The 20,061-nt window shown below is 45.6% G+C and overlaps 1 protein-coding gene across 2 annotated transcripts in view; it reads right to left on the bottom strand.

The window, feature by feature from the left end:
- Positions 1-20,061, bottom strand: part of FAM193B (family with sequence similarity 193 member B) — a 61,256-nt gene that overhangs the window by 36,986 nt on the left and 4,209 nt on the right. For both annotated transcript variants that reach the window (XR_006387659.1, XM_044277716.1), the window contains exons 2-6: positions 8,776-9,018; positions 7,185-7,413; positions 999-1,181; positions 565-907; positions 184-379 (exon numbers count right to left, since the gene is read on the bottom strand). Coding sequence is in view for 1 of the 2 variants with exons in the window: in XM_044277716.1 (XP_044133651.1) it covers positions 184-379; positions 565-907; positions 999-1,181; positions 7,185-7,413; positions 8,776-9,018 (1,194 nt within the window). In the remaining variant the exon portion in view is untranslated. The remainder of the gene's footprint in view (positions 1-183; positions 380-564; positions 908-998; positions 1,182-7,184; positions 7,414-8,775; positions 9,019-20,061) is intronic.

Raw genomic sequence — 20,061 nt, 5'->3', positions numbered from 1 at the left:
TCATTTTCACTGCCTGAAAACTGGTCTCTCCCATTGGATCTATACAATGAATGCCATCCCTTGAAAAAATAAAAAAAATAAAATGGATTAGAAAACAATCTATTCATCACTGAGGGGGGCATTTCTTTTTACTAGAAATTTTACTTATCTCACGAAGAAAAATAAAATGTATAGACTTCTCACCGTGTTGTGGCCAAAAAACTCGCAGTAGCAGCAGTCACAGAACTTGCCGTCTCTCTGGTTCGTGGAGGAAGAAGTGCATGAGCTGCGCTCTGAGCTACTGTCTTCATCTTCACCCAGCCCCTCATCCGCTTCACAAGGTTGCGTGGCCATGCAGTTTGAAGCATTAGAAAATTTGTGCCCTCTGCAGGTTGCATCCCTACAACATTAAGTTTAAAAACTGCAGTGAAGCAGAACAATTGTGCTTTCCCATTCAGTTTACATTATGAGAATATAATTTAATAAAAAAAGAAAAAGAAAAAATTTTAATTCGAAAATACACAAAAAAGCTAAAGCATTTATAGAGGCAATTACCGGCATTCAGGGTACCCTTTGCCTATATACCTGTTAGTGGTCCCCAGGGTGTTTCCTCCTTGAAGTGCATTTGCTCCACTACAATGCCCATTACAGGGATGGCTGCAGGCAGAGAGTGGTGGCGGAGGTGGATTGACTTTGAGGAGGGATGGGCTGGACCCTGGCAAATGACTACCTCTGTGAGCCCCAGAGGAGGCACAGACAGTGGCTTTAGATGGTGCAGTGTGAGAAGAGAGGCCTGTGGCTGACGAAAGGTGTGGAGGTGGAGGACTGTGAGGAGATGTTGGCTGTTGTGACGAGAGCCCTGTTGGACTGTTTGGGGGAGCGCTAGGATCACAATGTCGATGAAGCTCTGAAGAATGATAAGCTTCCCCTGCAAGGACAAAATTTGTAATACTTAGCTGTGAGAGAGACTGATAATCACATGTTAAATCACAACACAACCACAGCTAGGCTTTGCTCACCCGGGGATAGCGGCCTGTGGCACATGGATTTAAACTGCTTGGGAGATTTACAGAAGTTGAGTGAGGTAGGGAGTGTTCCTGTGCTAGCTCCAGAAGGACTGTATGGACACACCTTCAAGCCAGACAGCTTTGAAGTCTTGCTGACATGTTCCGGCGATGCAGAGAGTCCACTGCCTTTTTCCCCTGAAGCATACAATAAATGATGTTATTAATCTAAATCACAGCACATATATACATTAAAGCTGATAGAATAAGCTGACAGTAAACTAGATGCAAACAGGAAGGAAAATGTAAAGTCAGCCATTAAATAGCATACAAATGCTAACTTTTTATCCAGTATCACACATGCAAGATAGGTCATGTAAAGCAGATCCAACTTCTAATTGTAAAAATGTAGACATTCCTATTCTGTGTAATCCCTTAGCGTCATATCTATAAACAGTACAGACCAAAAGTTTGGACACACCTTCTCATTCAAAGAGTTTTCTTTATTTTCATGACTATGAAAATTGTAGATTCACACTGAAGGCATCAAAACTATGAATTAACACATGTGGAATTATATACATAACAAAAAAGTGTGAAACAACTGAAAATATGTTATATTCTAGGTTCTTCAAAGTAGCCACCTTTTGCTTTGATTACTGCTTTGCACACTCTTGGCATTCTCTTGATGAGCTTCAAGAAGTAGTCACCTCAAATGGTCTTCACTTCACAGGTGTGCCCTGTCAGGTTTAATAAGTGGGATTTCTTGCCTTATAAATGGGGTTGGGACCATCCGTTGCATTGTGGAGAAGTCAGGTGGATACACAGCTGATAGTCCTACTGTATAGACGGTTAGAATTTGTATTATGGCAAGAAAAAAGCAGCTAAGTAAAGAAAAACGAGTGGCCATCATTACTTTAAGAAATGAAGGTCAGTCAGTCTGAAAAATTGGGAAAACTTTGAAAGTGTCCCCAAGTGCAGTCACAAAAACCATCAAGCGCTACAAAGAAACTGGCTCGCATGCGGACCGCCCCAGGAAAGGAAGACCAAGAGTCACCTCTGCTGCGGAGGATAAGTTCATCCGAGTCACCAGCCTCAGAAATCACAGGTTAACAGCAGCTCAGATTAGAGACCAGGTCAATGCCACACAGAGTTCTAGCAGCAGACATCTCTAGAACAACTGTTAAGAGGAGACTGTGTGAATCAGGCCTTCATGGTAGAATATCTACTAGGAAACCACTGATAAGGACAGGCAACAAGCAAAAGAGACTTGTTTGGGTTAAAGAACACAAGGAATGGACATTAGACCAGTGGAAATCTGTGCTTTGGTCTGATGAGTCCAAATTTGAGATCTTTGGTTCCAACCACCGTGTCTTTGTGCGACGCAGAAAAGGTGAACGGATGGACTCTACATGCCTGGTTCCCACCGTGAAGCATGGAGGAGGAGGAGGTGTGATGGTGTGGGGGTGCTTTGCTGGTGACACTGTTGGGGATTTATTCAAAATTGAAGGCATACTGAACCAGCATGGCTACCACAGCATCTTGCAGCGGCATGCTATTCCATCCGGTTTGCGTTTAGTTGGACCATCATTTATTTTTCAACAGGACAATGACCCCACACACACCTCCTGGCTGTGTAAGGGCTATTTGACCATGAAGGAGAGTGATGGGGTGCTGCGCCAGATGACCTGGCCTCCACAGTCACCGGACCTGAACCCAATCGAGATGGTTTGGGGTGAGCTGGACCTCAGAGTGAAGGCAAAAGGGCCAACAAGTGCTAAGCATCTCTGGGAACTCCTTCAAGACTGTTGGAAAACCATTTCAGGTGACTACCTCTTGAAGCTTATCAAGAGAATGCCAAGAGTGTGCAAAGCAGTAATCAAAGCAGTAATTATGTATATAATTCCACATGTGTTAATTCATAGTTTTGATGCCTTCAGTGTGAATCTACAATTTTCATAGTCATGAAAAAAAAGAAAACTCTTTGAATGAGAAGGTGTGTCCAAACTTTTGGTCTGTACTGTAAGTCCTTGAAAACAAAGGATTGGAAAAAATCTCTGTGCCAGCTGGATTTTCTTGGTACCCACAAATTAAAGAACCTTCATAGATGTCAGTAGGAAATTAATGAAAATATTAGGTTCCAGCAGTAAATGCCTAGGTGTATTGGCATCTGTTTTCTGAGATGTCCAGTTCTGTTTGCCCTACACCTATCCGATCGACAGATTTTCTTTAGGTTTAATTACATTTTTTTACAACTTAAAAAGGGACCACACTAATCTGACGACAGCCGTAGGTAGCAGCTGGGGAGAGCATGACAAACATACCTTTTGTGGAGCTTTTATTATCAGAAGTAGTGTGAATATGAACTTTTATTCAAGTGCACTGGAGGCGTGGCTTCACTGTGAAGTGCTCTCTGCACTGTGCTGCTTCATAGCCCCTCCCCTCTGAGTGACAGCTGTAATGGTCTCCTGTTTGGATGCTACAGCGGTCACCTAGAGCAGAAGAAGGGGCTGTGAAGCTCAAAGCAGAGAGTATATGACAATGAATCTCTATCTCAGGTCCGCTCGTCAACATCCGTCCCGCCCCTCTCAACCCCCCAGTATTAAATTGGTGGCAGTGGCCACAAGGTACCCTCCCCTTCTCATTGGCGTCAGTGGCCACAGGGTCTCCTCCTCTTCATTGGTGGCAGTGGCAGCTTCTGATTGGAGCCCCAGCAGTGTAATCCTGGGGCTCCGATTGGTTACCACTACTAAAGCCCTGGCTGCCATAGTCTGCTCCCTGCTGCTGTGTGTACTATGCACAGGGCAGCAGAGAGAGTGTGAGGTCCTATTCACACTGATAGAGACCTATTAGGGTGAATAGGACAAGGGATTAAAAGATCCCAGGTTGTTGCCCCTAAGGGGGGAAATAGTTATTAAATAAAAAAAGTGTAAAAAAAATAAATATAAAGTATAAAATATATAAACATATCACATATTGCCACGTCAGAAAAGTCCAAACTATTAAAATATTTTAAAAAATCTATGCGATGAACACTGGAAAAAAAAAAAAACTGCGCGATTTGCCATTTTTTTAAAATGCGGAATGCATGTGGCTTTTTTTTGTGGGATCGAATATCGCAATACTTTTTTATGGCATCGAAATTGAATAAAAAATTTGGTATCGCAACAACTCTACTCTGTACACTGTGTGTGTGCGCGCGCGTGCGCGATTCTGTACACTGCCGCTGTGTGTGTGTGTGCGCGATTCTGTACACTGCCGCTGTGTGTGTGTGTGCGCGATTCTGTACACTGCCGCTGTGTGTGTGTGTGCGCGATTCTGTACACTGCCGCTGTGTGTGTGTGTGCGCGATTCTGTACACTGCCGCTGTGTGTGTGTGTGCGCGATTCTGTACACTGCCGCTGTGTGTGTGTGTGCGCGATTCTGTACACTGCCGCTGTGTGTGTGTGTGCGCGATTCTGTACACTGCCGCTGTGTGTGTGTGTGCGCGATTCTGTACACTGCCGCTGTGTGTGTGTGTGCGCGATTCTGTACACTGCCGCTGTGTGTGTGTGTGCGCGATTCTGTACACTGCCGCTGTGTGTGTGTGTGCGCGATTCTGTACACTGCCGCTGTGTGTGTGTGTGCGCGATTCTGTACACTGCCGCTGTGTGTGTGTGTGCGCGATTCTGTACACTGCCGCTGTGTGTGTGTGTGCGCGATTCTGTACACTGCCGCTGTGTGTGTGTGTGCGCGATTCTGTACACTGCCGCTGTGTGTGTGTGTGCGCGATTCTGTACACTGCCGCTGTGTGTGTGTGTGCGATTCTGTACACTGCCGCTGTGTGTGTGTGTGCGATTCTGTACACTGCCGCTGTGTGTGTGTGTGCGATTCTGTACACTGCCGCTGTGTGTGTGTGTGCGATTCTGTACACTGCCGCTGTGTGTGTGTGTGCGATTCTGTACACTGCCGCTGTGTGTGTGTGTGCGATTCTGTACACTGCCGCTGTGTGTGTGTGTGCGATTCTGTACACTGCCGCTGTGTGTGTGTGTGCGATTCTGTACACTGCCGCTGTGTGTGTGTGTGCGATTCTGTACACTGCCGCTGTGTGTGTGTGTGCGATTCTGTACACTGCCGCTGTGTGTGTGTGTGCGATTCTGTACACTGCCGCTGTGTGTGTGTGTGCGATTCTGTACACTGCCGCTGTGTGTGCGATTCTGTACACTGCCGCTGTGTGTGCGATTCTGTACACTGCCGCTGTGTGTGTGTGTGCGATTCTGTACACTGCTGCTGTATGTGTGTGCGCGCGATTCTGTACACTGCCGCTGTGTGTTTGCGCGCGCGATTCTGTACACTGCCGCTGTGTGTGTGCGCGCGCGCGAGAGATTCTGTACACTGCCGCTGTATGTGCGTGTGCGCGCGATTCTGTACACTGCCGCTGTATGTGTGTGTGCGCGCAATTCTGTACACTGCCGCTGTATGTGTGTGTGCGCGCAATTCTGTACACTGCCGCTGTATGTGTGTGTGCGCGCAATTCTGTACACTGCCGCTGTGTGTGTTGTTAATGCCCATGTAGTTTGGTTCTAGACTTCTTTATATGTTAATTTAAGAGGTGTTATTTTTGTCGCTGAAAATAAGGCTTTATAAAAAGGTAAAAAAAAAATAAAAAATAAAAAAAGACCGCTTCTAACTTTTTTTTAGCTGGCGCCTAGATTCCAAGGAAATTTGTCAAGCTTGTCAACAGCTGACAGACTCCCTTTAACTTTTATAGATAAGCAATAATAATAATAATAATAATAATAATAATAATAATAATAATAATAATAATAATAATACTACAGGTAAAAGGATACCAAATACATGCATTTATCTTTATAATGGTGTTATATGCTTATTAAAGCTGTCCTTTCAGATGACCTTTCAGAATAAGCTGCCATGTGTTTAAAGGGGTTCTGCTTGTTTAAACAGATGATCTATACTCTGGATAGATCATCAGCATCTGATCGGCAGGGGTCCGACACCCCGCTGATCAGCTGTTTGAGAAGGCAGCGGTGCTCCAGGAGCGACTTGTATCAACTGGCCTGGGCGCGGCTAAGCTCTGTTCACTTGAATGGAGCTTCTCAAAGAGCTGATCGGCGGGGGTCCCAAGTGTAGGACCCCCGCCGATCAGATGCTGATGATCTATCCAGAGGATATGACTTACCTGGCATGTGTTACTTCTCTTTGCATTTTGCATCTCTCATTCTCAGTGAGCGGTGGGTGGAAAGTAGCTGCTCATCATGTCTACCCATAGACTACATATGGAGACTAACTGTCTCTCACTCACTCATAATCACCATATAGGACATTAAAGAGAAGTACTTAGCCGTATAGATTTCGATACAGCATGAGTGAGATATGACACTTAATATTACCTACTGACTCATGTCAGTCCGTTTCTTTCTGCCCTTTCTCCCCCCTCCCAATATCCACACTTCTTGGACTGGTATATTCTGATCCCTCAATGAGCAGTCAAGCCTGTGTTGGTCTCAAAGTCTGATTTCACACATATTTCAGAGAGAAAGTTATTTTAGTAAAGAGATGGGACAGAAAACAGCTGATAACTCTAGAAGGCATTTCTATGATAAGATATATTACAAAGTTTCTTATAATAGTCTCTACTATGGTTTTATGCTTATAATTTAAGTTGCAAGAAGAATAAAGTTTGATTGGTCACTGTACTGTCTTGCAACTTAAATCATAAGCATATAATAAAAAATAAAAAAATATACACAAGATATGTGTGACCCGTGCCTTATGAATGGAGAGGTGGTCGTGCATGTCCACGTCTCTCTCCATTTTGACAACATTACCTTATTTTTAACCTGCCACTTCAAAACAGTCAGCCCCAAAAAATACAAAGCCAGGGCTGATGGTAAGGACAGGAAGGGATCACTATTGAACATCGTATCTAGCAGATTAAATATTCAGATTTTGGGTGACTGTGCAGGCATAACTCCTAATATCATGCGATGCTGGAAGGGGTTAAGTAGTTTTCTATAAGATGACCTAGTATCAGCTCACAGCAGCAGAGCTGTATCAGAAGAACAATTGCTGCATTAGATACTGCTTAAATTTAAATGTCCACTGAAAACTTTTTGGGTTTACAATCCCCTGATGAGTCAATAGTAACTACATCCAGTAGGCATAACCTTCTACGATAATGTGCCAATCAGCACTTACCTGCAGATCCAGCTCCGGGATTTCCATTGGAGTGCTGCGAGTTCCAGAGTCCTGATAGCTTGTGAGCAGACAGAAAGGAACTAGGGTCCCAGTCCCCAGAGTTTCCTTGGCAAGAAGAAGAAGAGGAAGAAGAAGACGTGGAGGAAGATGAAGAGGATGACGAGGATGATGAGGAGTGCGAACCACCACCGCAGGTTTGAGACTTGCAGGATGTGTGTGATAAGGACACCTGCAATAGGAACAGACAGAGCAGTTTTACGCTGTGTAAAAGAAAGATAAATGCCATTAATATTATTGTAAAATACAGCAAAATACAATGTTGGGGTTATTCCCACCTGGGACACTGATTATATATTGCTAGGCAATGCCATCAACAGGACCTCCTAAGTGAACAGTAGCACATTCGCAGCCACCCTCCATTCAGTGCTGGCTTAGCTACTTCCAGCAGTCCCATAGCGGTGAATGGATAGAGGGACACACTTGCGTGGTGTGCCCTCCATTCATCACTATAGGGCTTTCGAAAATAGTATAGCTAAAGGTATCCACTATCTACTGGATAGAATAGTATAATTTTTCAGTGGGAGTCCAAACCCACACGTCAAATTTTAGACGTTCTGCATGAGACTAACACATTTTTCTTGGGTGTAAGGTGCTCAAGCATTAATACATTTCTGTCAATTACCTTGGTCACCAATCTGGTGGTAACGTACAAACACGGGGGTAACATCTCTAGACAAAACTTTAATGTTCAAAGTTGTGCAAATTTTTAAATAAAAATAAATAAATAATTTAAAAAGCACCATGCAAGGTTTCATAAATGTCACAAATTATGCCAAAGACTCAAGAAAAACGGACTTCAAATTCCCCTCATGATAAGTTTCCCCCCAGCATGGCCAACTATTAAATTTAAAGACGTTTTGCCACGCTTAACGTAAAAAAAAAAAAAAAAAAAAAAAATAAAATATGAAAATCAAACTTCATATAGTGCATGACAATCTCTTTCTAACAAAGCTAGAACCAGCCTTGTACCTCACATGGATCCAGAGATCTCCACATTCACTGCTCCAATTGGTCTGCTAGATTTATATCCAAGTGCTTGCCACCATGAATTTTTTTCTCCTGCAGAAATGTTCTATCCTTGGTCACAAAACGGACAAGAATAGGACATGTTTTATACTTTTGCGGAACAGACCTACGAATGCAGATAGCACACAGTTGTGCTGTCCACATCTTTTGCGGCCCCATTGAAATGAATGGGTCTTCATATGATCAGAGCCCTTACAGCTCAGGAGGCAGCTGAAGGATAGAACTGAGCATGTGAGTCCACCTCAACAAGGTGCACAAAGAAATAAAAAGAACAAACAGCAGGTGGCGCTATACAGGTACATTTTATAGAACAACTCAAAGGCTATGCTAAATTTTAATTACTAAAGTATTCAGATCCAGGTGCTGGTTTGAAATGCACAGAATATTTTTCGTCAGACAACCCCTTTAACAGTTGCCTACAGTTTCACCTACAATATTAGCTAATTGTTAGGGGACACAGCTGGCAGACCTGTGGCGATCAGAATGTAAATGTAAAAACCATTACCGCTAATGGTTGCTCTCCGATCGCCTGTCTTTCTTCTTCCTCTACACTCTTCCGGCAACTCTGGCAAATCCACAGTGGCATCTCACCCAGAAGGTTTTGTGCTAAAGAGGGCATGAAAGAGGCAGGAATTTCATCCACTGGTGACAGCAATCCATTGTGTGGAGTGGAGCCCAACCAATCTTTCTTCTCTCGATGACACAACAGGCAGCAGGTCTGTACAAATTCACTTGAAGGTGGCAATACCTAAAAAGCAAAGCATGTCAATCACTGCAAAGATGAAAACCCATGAAAAGGATCAGAGACACATTGTGGTTTATCATGTAGCAATCTGAGGATCTGTTCAGCTGCTGCATTAGTAACAATTCCCTAAGTGTATTCCAATTCTAAGAATCACTACAGAGCAGGAAATTAAAAAGTCTGGTCATGTTCTATACAAATCCGTTCTACAAAGTCGAAGTATATACCACAGACAGAAATACAGACTGATGAATGTGGCACTGACAGATAATCAGGACACAGAAGGGCGATCTGATTCTTTACAGTCCTGAGAGCACACAACCATTTTGCGGTCGCGGATCCACAAAACACAGGTCCCGGCCTTGCGCATGCCGCTATTTTTTTTTCAACTCCTCTAGAAACGTCCTATACTTGTCCCAAAACTGACAAAAATAGGACATGTTCTATGTCTGGTGCTGTGGAACGGACGGCACTCGGTGCGCTGTCAACATCTTTTGCGGCCCCACTGAAAAGAATGGGTCTGCATCCGATCCGCAAAAAATGCGGTGGACCAAACACAGTGCTATATATTTACATAGTAATAATCTATTAATCTAATGGACTGAAATAATGTATAGAACCCATGGCAATTATTGCAATCCACTGCAATTATCAATACAGTAATTTTTTTTTATCAGATTGTGCAGAAATCCACAAAGAAATAACTGGAAAACCTAATTCATGCCTTATACATATCTGGTATATTCTACTCAGGGTGGATAAAAAGCAATGATTTTTTTTTTAATTGAAAGAAAAAAAAATTTGATTTAAATTATATTTTTATATAAAATGCTTTTTGAGGAAAATATATTACCATCCAAAGGTTATTTCATTATGAAATAAAGATTACTTTTTTTAATTACGTAGAATAAGGCTGTATATGTTTAATTTTTTGTTAAATTCCATTAATCCATTCACAATGTCTTGCTCTTCCAGAGGTTTTTGTAAGATTACTGGGTAGTTTCTCTGCCTACAAGATATTATCACAGATGCTTGGTTTAATTTTGGAGTTCTCAAAACTGAATTTATAACATGAAAAGAGTTGAGAAAAAGATCTTAATCCTAACTTCTACAAACCTATAAATACAGAATCAACCCCTTCAGTGCTAAGTTTAAAGTTCAGTGAATAGAAATATATGTTTGCTGAAGATATTTTAAAGAAAGTCACACCAGTGAACTGGTGGAAGTCACTTAAGCACTTGGATTGAGAGACTGTTCAAGTAATGATTTCACTTTTAACAGCAGTAGCTTCTTCTGCGGGCGTTGAAAGAATATTCTCTTCCTTTGGACTCGTTCATTCTAAATTGAGAAATCGTTTGGGTCCCGATAAAGCAGTAAAGCTTGTTTTTCTTTTCCAGATTATGAACAAAGAAGAAGGTGAAGATGATGAGTGATCTACAGAGGACATTAAGCTTTTCTTGTGTAGGCTGGGCTGACAGTCTAAGTTTCTTAAGATATATATATTTTCTTTAGCCAAATTAGTTAACAAACATGGATGTTTAAGCAAATAACATGCTGCAATGTTATTGTTTCAGTTGAATAAATCCTATTTAAATTGTTATTATTAAGGTAATGATTATTTTTCTCCTTCCTAAGTACAACAGAAAAATTGTCCAAATATGAATCTTTATGTAAAAAAAACTATGATTTAAATCAAGCCTTACTGACTAGTGATTTAAATCAAATCCACCCTGATTCTACTTAAAGCTTGCAACACAATCAGGCAGGTTTACTATAAAAAAAATGCACCAGAATTAAGCCACAATTTGCACAAAAATACTGGCATATATGCTTTGCTCCATATTTATTAAAGGGGTTATTAAAGTTATCTTACTGATCAATAAGAGATCAGCGGGGGTTAAACACCTGGCACCCCCACCGATCAGCTGGTTGAAGAGAAGGTCGTGTTCTGTGTCAGCGCAGCCTTCCCCTTATTGTTTACCTGCTCGCCATCATATCAGCAGCGGTGAGCAGGTGCAAGTACAAGAAGCCGTCTCATTCAAGTGTATAGGAAGGAGCCGTCCCATAGAAGTGAATTGTAATTCTTGTACTTACACCTGCTCACCATTGCAGTGTCTATGGCGTGGAGGTAAACAATGAGGGGAAGGCTGCGCTCTCACGGAACGTGGCCTACTCTTCAACCAGCTGATCAGCGTGGATCCCAGATGTCAGACCCCTGCCGATCTAATATTGATGACCAATCCTGAGGAGAGGTCATTAATAACAGTAACTTGGACAACCCCTTTAAGGGGGAATATTTATCAAGACCGGTGTATTGTATGCCAGTCTTGATTCCCCCTGTGCTGCTGGAGTACAGGCCAAATTTAAACAGTGGTGCGGACCATATATCTCGTGCATCTTCCGGCCGTGCAACACAATTATATCTACAGCAGCCTCCTAGCTGCCTTAGATTTAAGTCTTTCTTCCCACCAAAAACACTGGAGTAAAGAGAGATGAATGTGGCGGCCTATGGCGCCACGTGCTCCCCTCTTCCCTTTCTAGTCACTTCTGAAAAGTGGCATGATGGGTAAAATGTGTAATGTGTGGAATAGTAAAGGGGGTGTATAATACAGAGAACATGTAATAATATATTGGGTGGGGGGTTGTATCATACAGAGGGCATGTTATAGTAGAGGAGGTGTATAAGACAGAGGGCATGTTATAGTAGAGGAGGTGTATAAGACAGAGGGCATGTTATAGTAGAGGAGGTGTATAAGACAGAGGGCATGTTATAGTAGAGGAGGTGTATAATACAGAGGGCATGTGATAGTAGAGGAGGTGTATAAGACAGAGGGCATGTGATAGTAGAGGAGGTGTATAAGACAGAGGGCATGTGATAGTAGAGGAGGTGTATAAGACAGAGGGCATGTGATAGTAGAGGAGGTGTATAACACAGAGGGCATGTTATAGTAGAGGAGATGTACAAGACAGAGGGCATGTTATAGTAGAGGAGATGTACAATACAGAGGGCATGTTATAGTAGAGGAGGTGTATAATACAGAGGGCATGTTATAGTAGAGGAGGTGTATAATACAGAGGGCATGTTATAGTAGAGGAGGTGTATAACACAGAGGGCATGTTATAGTAGAGGAGATGTACAAGACAGAGGGCATGTTATAGTAGAGGAGATGTACAATACAGAGGCCATGTTATAGTAAAGGAGGTGTATAATACAGAGGCCATGTTATAGTAGACAGGGTGTATAATACAGAGAACATGTAATAGTAGAGGAGGTGTATAAGACAGAGGGCATGTTATAGTAGAGGAGGTGTATAAGACAGAGGGCATGTTATAGTAGAGGAGATGTACAATACAGAGGCCATGTTATAGTAAAGGAGGTGTATAATACAGAGGCCATGTTATAGTAGACAGGGTGTATAATACAGAGAACATGTAATAGTAGAGGAGGTGTATAATACAGAGGACATGTTATAGTAAAGGAGGCGTATAATACAGAGACCATGTTATAGTAGACAGGGTGTATAATACAGAGGACATGTAATAATATATTGGGGGGGTTGTATTATACAGAGGGCGTATACAGGTGAAACTCGAAAAATTTGAATATCGTGCAAAAGTTCATTTGTTTCAGTAATGCAAATTAAAAGAAATTGCATTAATGCAACTTAAAATTTGAATATTGTGAAAAGGTTCAATATTCTAGGGTCAAAGTGTCACACTCTAGTCAGCTAATCAATCCATACTCCCTGAGCAAAGGGTACACGAGATTGGGGTTTCATAAGCTGTAAGCCAAAGTCACAATCATCTAAATTATAACAAATAAGGGCTCTTTCACACTTGCGTATTTGTTTTCCGGCATAGAGTTCCGTCGTCGTGGCTCTATGCCGGAAAAATCCTGATCAGGATTATCCCAATGCATTCTGAATGGAGAGAAATCCGTTCAGGATGCATCAGGATGTCTTCAGTTCAGGACCGGAACGTTTTTTGGCCGGAGAAAATACCGCAGCATGCTGCGCTTTTTGCTCCGGCCAAAAATCCTGAACACTTGCCGCAAGGCCGGATCCGGAATTAATGCCCATCGAAAGGCATTAATCCGGATCCGGCCTTAAGCTAAACGTCGTTTCGGCGCATTACCGGATCCGACGCTTAGCTTTTTCTAAATGGCTACCATGGCTGCCAGGACGCTAAAGTCCTGTTTGCCATAGTAAAGTGTAGTGGGTAGCTGGGGGGCAGTATACTTACCGTCCGTGCGGCTCCCGGGGCGCTTCAGAGTGACATCAGGGCGCCCCACGCACATGGATGACGTGATCGCATGGATCACGTCATCCACGCGCATGGGGCGCTCTGATGTCATTCTGGAGCGCCCCGGGAGCCGCACGGGTGGTAAGTATACTGCTCCCCACTACTACTATGGCAACCAGGACTTTAATAGCGTCCGGGCTGCCATAGTAACACTGAACGCATTTTGAAGACTGATCAGTCTTCAAATGCTTTCAGTTCACTTGCGGTGCGCGCTCGGCCACTCCTTCCTCAGTGCGCCTGCGCCGGGTGTAGATGTGACGTCATCGGCGTATGCGCATTGAGGAAGGAGCGGCCGAGCGATCGTCCTCCTCTCAGCGCGCCTGCGCCGATTGAAGACCGGTACGGTGCAGGCGCAAGATTTTGAACGCATACAGGGCCAGCCAGGAGACGAGAGCGATCGCTGGACCTGTCAATCAACAGGAGGAGGGGGCGTTTTTTTGAAAGCGGGATGCGGCTGCTACCAGCAAATAACCGCCCTACTTGCTGGCAGAGAGGTAATTTACATATTATAAAAGTCAGTTTTTTTAAGAAACTAGTGAACGAGAAAGGCTAAGAGCACTATATATTGAAAAATCGCTGTATAGGGATTTTAAGTAGCCAAAAAACGACTTTTGGGGGGTGACAGAAGCCCTTTAAGTTGCATTACTGAAATAAGGAGATTTTTTTTTATAACTTACCAGTAAAATCTCTCTTTCTCGCTCTTCATTGGGGGGACACAGGAACCGTGGGTATAGCTATTTCCTCTAGGAGGAGTTGACACTAGATAAAGCGATTAGCTCCTGCCCTGTCAGATATACCCCCCCCCCCCCCCAGCCTGATGAGAGAGAGCTTCAGTTTGTGCACAAGCAGTAGGAGAAGCAAGTCAACCAAGAAAAAACATGAAACACCAACCATGCCAAAAGACCCAACAGGGTACATACCAGCAACTGCCACAACTGTGGTCGAACAACAATACTGGGTGGGTACTGTGTCCCCCAATCAAGAGCGAGAAAGAGATTTTACTGGTAAGTTATACAAAAATCTCCTTTTCTCGCCCATATTCATTGAGGGACACAGGAACCATGGGACGTCCAAAAACAGGGAGGGAAAAAAAACAAAACACAGATACATAGAAGCAATCGTTCCTGCCGGTATCAAAGAAACTGACGCCTGCAAGACCATGCGGCCAAAGGCAGCGTCCGCCGATGCACAAGTATGCACCTGGTAAAATCGTGGACCAGTATCCGCCTTACACAACTGTGCAGCCGAGCACAATTCCTCCGAGCCCAAGAAGCGCCCACCGCACTGGTGGAGTGAGCTGTGACACCTAAGGGCGGAACCCTGCTCCGGGTGCGGCATGGTTCAGCACTTGCAGACCGATCCATCGTGCAATTGTCACCTTGGAGGCCGCCAATCTATTGCGAGGACTCTCCAGAGGACAAAAAGGTGTGCCGTATGCCAGAAGGGACTGGAGGCTGCCAACAATGATCAGAGCCGTGACAAAGTCCAATGATGTAACTCCCTTCCATAGGGTGTGACGGAGAGGGACAGTGAAGGAAGGACAATTTTTTCATTTATATGGAAGTCAAAGACCACCTTCGGGAGAAAGAAAGGAATGGGCCGGAGAACCGCCTTATCCTTGTGAAGACCCGGGAAGGGTTCTCTGCAAGAGAGCACCCAACTCGGACACCTGTCTGATGGATGTGATAGTTACCAGAAAAACTACCTACTAGGACAGGAGTCAGAGTGAGATCTCCCACAAGGGCTCAAGTCGAGAAGAAAGGTGCGCTAAGAGAACGATTTTCAGATCCCAAGGCGGTAGAGGACGGTACGGAAGAACCGTATGTGCCACTCCTAGAAGGAAGGTTTTCATGGTCACCAGGGGAGCCAGAAGACGCTGGAAAAGCTGTGTCCACCAGGAGAGAAGCGCCAACACCTGACCCATCAAGGAACTAAGGGCTAAACCAAGGTCCAAGCAGAGGACCGTGGGGAGAGAAAAAACAGAGAGAGGGGAAGTCCCGGCCTTACAGAAGCCCAGGAAGGACCTCCAGGTCCTACAATAGATCCTGGGAGACGCAGGCTTGCTGGCCTGAATCATAGTGCGTTGACGTCTGCCGAAAACCCTCTCCACGTCAGAATGGCAGTTTCAATAGCCAGGCCGACAAACCAAAAAACCCTAAAGCTGATGTAAGACCGGACCCTGTGAAGGAAGGTCGTCTCTGAGTGGCAGTGACTAAGGGACGTCTCCTAGAAGGAGAACGAGGTCTGCGTACCACGCATGACGGCCAATCCGGAGCGACTAGGAGTTGTCGGAATGCCCTCCATCTTGATCTTCCGTGGAACCCTGGGTAGGAGGGGGAAGGGGGACACCTAAGGGAGGGAGGACTCCTGCAAAGGAAATATCAGGGAGTCCACGCCGCATGCTTCCGGATCTCTTGTCCGGGAGAGAAGGTGGCAGCTGTGGTGTGGATATCGATAGCACACCCAGGACCATGGTTGGATTCCCTATAGGAGGAGGGATGTGGTGGACGCCACAGCCTACCGGTCTGGACCAGAGCGTGTCTGGAAATGGGAGCCACAAAACGAATACACCGTGCAATGCAGATGAGGGAAGGTAGGAACGTAGGAGCTACCAAGGCTTGCGGGGTAACTATGAACCATGAGCCAGAGGGGGAAAGACAGGAGAAGAATTGGCTAGGCCTAAACCCATTCCCCGTCTGAGACTGGCGATATACAGAAGTAGCCAGGAATTAAGTGATTGTTCTGAAAAAAAACTCTGCCTGATGGGGAAGCCAGGTAAGGGGAGTCACTGTATTGCTAGCCCCATACCCCAGCAGAGGACGGGGCCACCGAATTCAGTGCTAGAAGAGTCCACCACTGAAAAAGCTGTGCATTAAGAACCAAGTATGTAGTGGTAACGCAATACCGTTCCCACAGAAGTAGCCAGCGCTTAGCCCATCAGCGCAAAACTGAGGGGGGGCATGAGACTATCCGTGGAAGCCATGTACCATACTGCTCCAGATAAGTAGCGCCAACCTTAAAAATTCTACCTGGAAGGACGCTGAACAGGACCAACTGCTAAGCCAGCGCCAGCGTAGGGTCCCAACCTGAGGGGATGTCCCACTGCAGCGACCACGAACTCGAGCATTAGCGAAAAACTGCACCTGTGGAAAAGAACACGCTGCAGTAGCTAAACCAGAGTGCCACCATAACCACTTTCCCAGAGAAGGCGGAGTGGTGGATAGAGAATACGGAGCCAGTAAAACACTCGACTCACTGGAACGTACTCCCCATATATGTGCAATAGTGTACGCCCTACTTATTGATGCGGACAATATCATGACCGACTGGAACAATGGAGGCCCATGGAGATGGGGGGTCTTTAGGACTCATAAGAGATGCTAGTAAAACCCCCTGAGAAGACAGAGGATGTTATAAGCATGCGCAAAACCAGCACCCACTGGTGGCACCCATATAGCACTAGAGTAAGAGTACCGGGCACCTGCGAGTACCGACTGTTGCCACGCCCCTTTGTGAAATAAGCTAAGGCATCTGGAGCCATGGCGCCGCAGAATTGCAGCATCTGAAGATGTTCAGTTATTCCCCCGCTAGTGGATCACTTGTGGAAGGGGGTAGCACGGTGATGTGGAACACTCCGTCTATGGAAGACTAGCGCAACAGTCAGAACCGTATTCAATGGTAGTGCAATTACTCTACCTTACGCCCCTGTCGCAAGAGCGAGTATTCAGCGCGGGTGCGATGCGTGAGTTGAACGCATTGCACCCGCACTGAATCCTCACCCATTCATTTCTATGGGGCTGTTCACATGAGTGATGATTTTCACGCATCACTTATGCGTTGCGTGAAAATCGCAGCATGCTCTATATTGTGCGTTGCGGTGCGATAATCCACGCAACGCAGGCCCCATGGAAGTGAATGGGGTTGCGTGAAAATCGCAAGCATCCGCAAGCAAGTGTGGATGCGGTGCGATTTTCACGCATGGGTTCTAGGTGACAGTCTATTCACTGTATTATTTTCCCTTATAACATGGTTATAAGGGAAAATAATAGCATTCTGACTACAGAATGCATAGTATAATAGTGCTGGAAGGGTTAAAAAAATAAAAAAGTTAACTCACCTTATTTTCTTGTTCGCGTAGTTCGTTCCAGGTCTGTTCTTTGCTAGCTGCGGGCTTGGGCTAAAGGACCTGTGGTGATGTCAGATTACATGCTCCATCACCATGGTGATGGACCATGTGATTGGAGCATGTGATCTGACGTCACCACAGGTCATTCAGCCCAAGCCCACAGCTAGCAAAGAACAGACCGGGAACAAACTACGCGAACAAGAGGATAAGGTGAGTTAACTTTTTTTCTTTTTTTAACCCTTCCAGCACTATTATACTATGCATTCTGTAGTCAGAATGCTATTATTTTCCCTTATAACCATGTTATAAGGGAAAATAATACAATCTTCAGAACATCAATCCCAAGCCAGAAACTTCTGTGAAGAAGTTCGAGTTTGGGTACCAAACATACGCGATTTTTCTCACGCGAGTGCAAAACGCATTACAATGTTTTGCACTCGCACGGAAAAAAATCGCACATTTTCCTGCAACGCACCCGCCTCTTATCCGGGCAAAAAACATGACGCCCGTGTGAAAGAGGCCTAAGGAAGGTGGAAGCATACGGCAAGTACTTAAGACAGTGGTAGGGAGAATACTCCACCTATGAAGGGGGGGGCAAATGCCCACGGCGAGAACTAGTGCATATGGCAAGTCCTGTACCCCACTGGAGTGCAATTATTGCACCCAAGTAAGGGGGTAATGCATACAGAACGCAATGTAACCAGTGATAATGTCATCGAGCCACCAATAGAAGGGGCTAATGCATACGGCAGGTACTGAAGCCAATGTTATTGTACTTAGTCCACCTATGGCAGGGGACAGTGTATAAGGCAAGTACTGTATCCCGAAGTAGTGCAGTTACTCCAAGGGTTGGTGGTTGAGAGAGTTGGTGTGTCTGAGTGTGACTCAGCAGGGATGGGTGGGGGTGCGGAGATATTCGCTTGTGTGTAGGGCTACCCCTCAGAATCTCGCCCCTGGCAGTTGTGGACTGCGCAGGTGCGGACTTATCAACCAAACTACCCAGGGGGTGGAATAGGAACTTCTAGAGGCCTCTCCACCGGATTGCGAAGGCGGCGCATTATCACCCAAACAACCCCAGAGGGAGGATGGGAGGTTCCAGCAGTCCCCCATTGGATTGCGCAGGTGGAGAATTATCAACCAAACGACCTGGGAGGGTGGATAGGGAATGTCAGAGGTCCTTACTGAATTGCGCCGGCTGAGAGAATTATCAACCAAACGACCCCAGAGGGTGCATTGGGAATTCCAGAGGTCCCCCACTGGATTGCGCAGGTGGAGAATTATCACGTGGCCGGGCAGTTAACAACGAGGGCCGGAACACTGATGCGGTGCAAGGCCGATCACGCTGCTGTTAACCCCTACTGGAGGACGCCAGCGTCCGCTCCCGAAAGGGGTGAAGCATGTGGTAGGTGTCGGGGAGCGGGAGCCTCCTCCGCTCCCCCTCTGCATGTCTGAGCGAGCGCCCTGGACCACAGCAGAGCGCTCGGTCCCCATAGTGTAACAGGATTGCACAGAGCGGGAGCCTCCTCTGCTTCTGCCATTAACCCCCTATGGAGAGTGCCCCTGCCTTGTAAGGGGGGGGGGGGGGGGGGAAATAACTGCCACCAGAAAGGGTCTGAATCTGCAGCAAGAGAGATTATTCAGATATATGGACGAGCCCCTGAGGAAAAGGCTGGACCTGCTTGATAATGAACGAGGGAGGGTGAAGAGTGTTAATACTTACATAGTCCTGTGTACTCACCTCATCTTCTGTCCTGCCACCATCTTCACCCTTCCTATACTTCAGCAGGGTCACCCCTTCAGCTACTGGCACCGTAGTGGCAGGACGCTGGAAGAGGGACTTGGGTGGGTGACCCTTCTGCTGGTGGGATGCAGGGGAGCGAGGCTGCCCTGGTCCACCTTGTCTTCTAGAGGGGGAGGAGGCAGCATGGCAGACCAACGCTGGCATGCTTCCCCGGGAGAACAGGTAGGCGAGGCGACCACTATTTCCAACCGGAAAAGAAGGAAAATAAAAAAATCTTCAGGAGCTACCCTGCAGAGCAGGGAGGTTTTGCCTCCTATTGACACTAGAAAAAAAATTAAGCTCTCTCTCTCCAGGCTGGAGGTGGTAGAGCTGCCAGGGGAGGAGCTAACAGCTTTTACTAGTGTCAACACCTCCTAGAGGACATAGCTATACCCACGGTTTCTGTGTCCCCCAATGAATATGGGCGGGAAAATTTAACTTTGCAGGATATTCAAATTGTTCGAGTTTCACCTGTACAGAGGGCATGTGCTAGTAGAGGGGGGATGCACAATACAGAGGGCATGTGCTAGTAGAGGGGGGATGCACAATACAGAGGGCATGTGCTAGTAGAGGGGGGATGCACAATACAGAGGGCATGTGCTAGTAGAGGGGGGATGCACAATACAGAGGGCATGTGCTAGTAGAGGGGGGATGCACAATACAGAGGGCATGTGCTAGTAGAGGGGGGATGCACAATACAGAGGGCATGTGCTAGTAGAGGGGGGATGCACAATACAGAGGGCATGTGCTAGTAGAGGGGGGATGCACAATACAGAGGGCATGTGCTAGTAGAGGGGGGATGCACAATACAGAGGGCATGTGCTAGTAGAGGGGGATGCAC

The sequence above is a fragment of the Bufo gargarizans genome, chromosome 2 (genome assembly GCF_014858855.1).
Source record: "Bufo gargarizans isolate SCDJY-AF-19 chromosome 2, ASM1485885v1, whole genome shotgun sequence".
Lineage (NCBI taxonomy): Eukaryota > Metazoa > Chordata > Amphibia > Anura > Bufonidae > Bufo > Bufo gargarizans.
The sequence above is the reverse complement of the archived record's forward strand: the minus strand, read 5'-3'. Positions and strand labels throughout refer to the sequence as shown.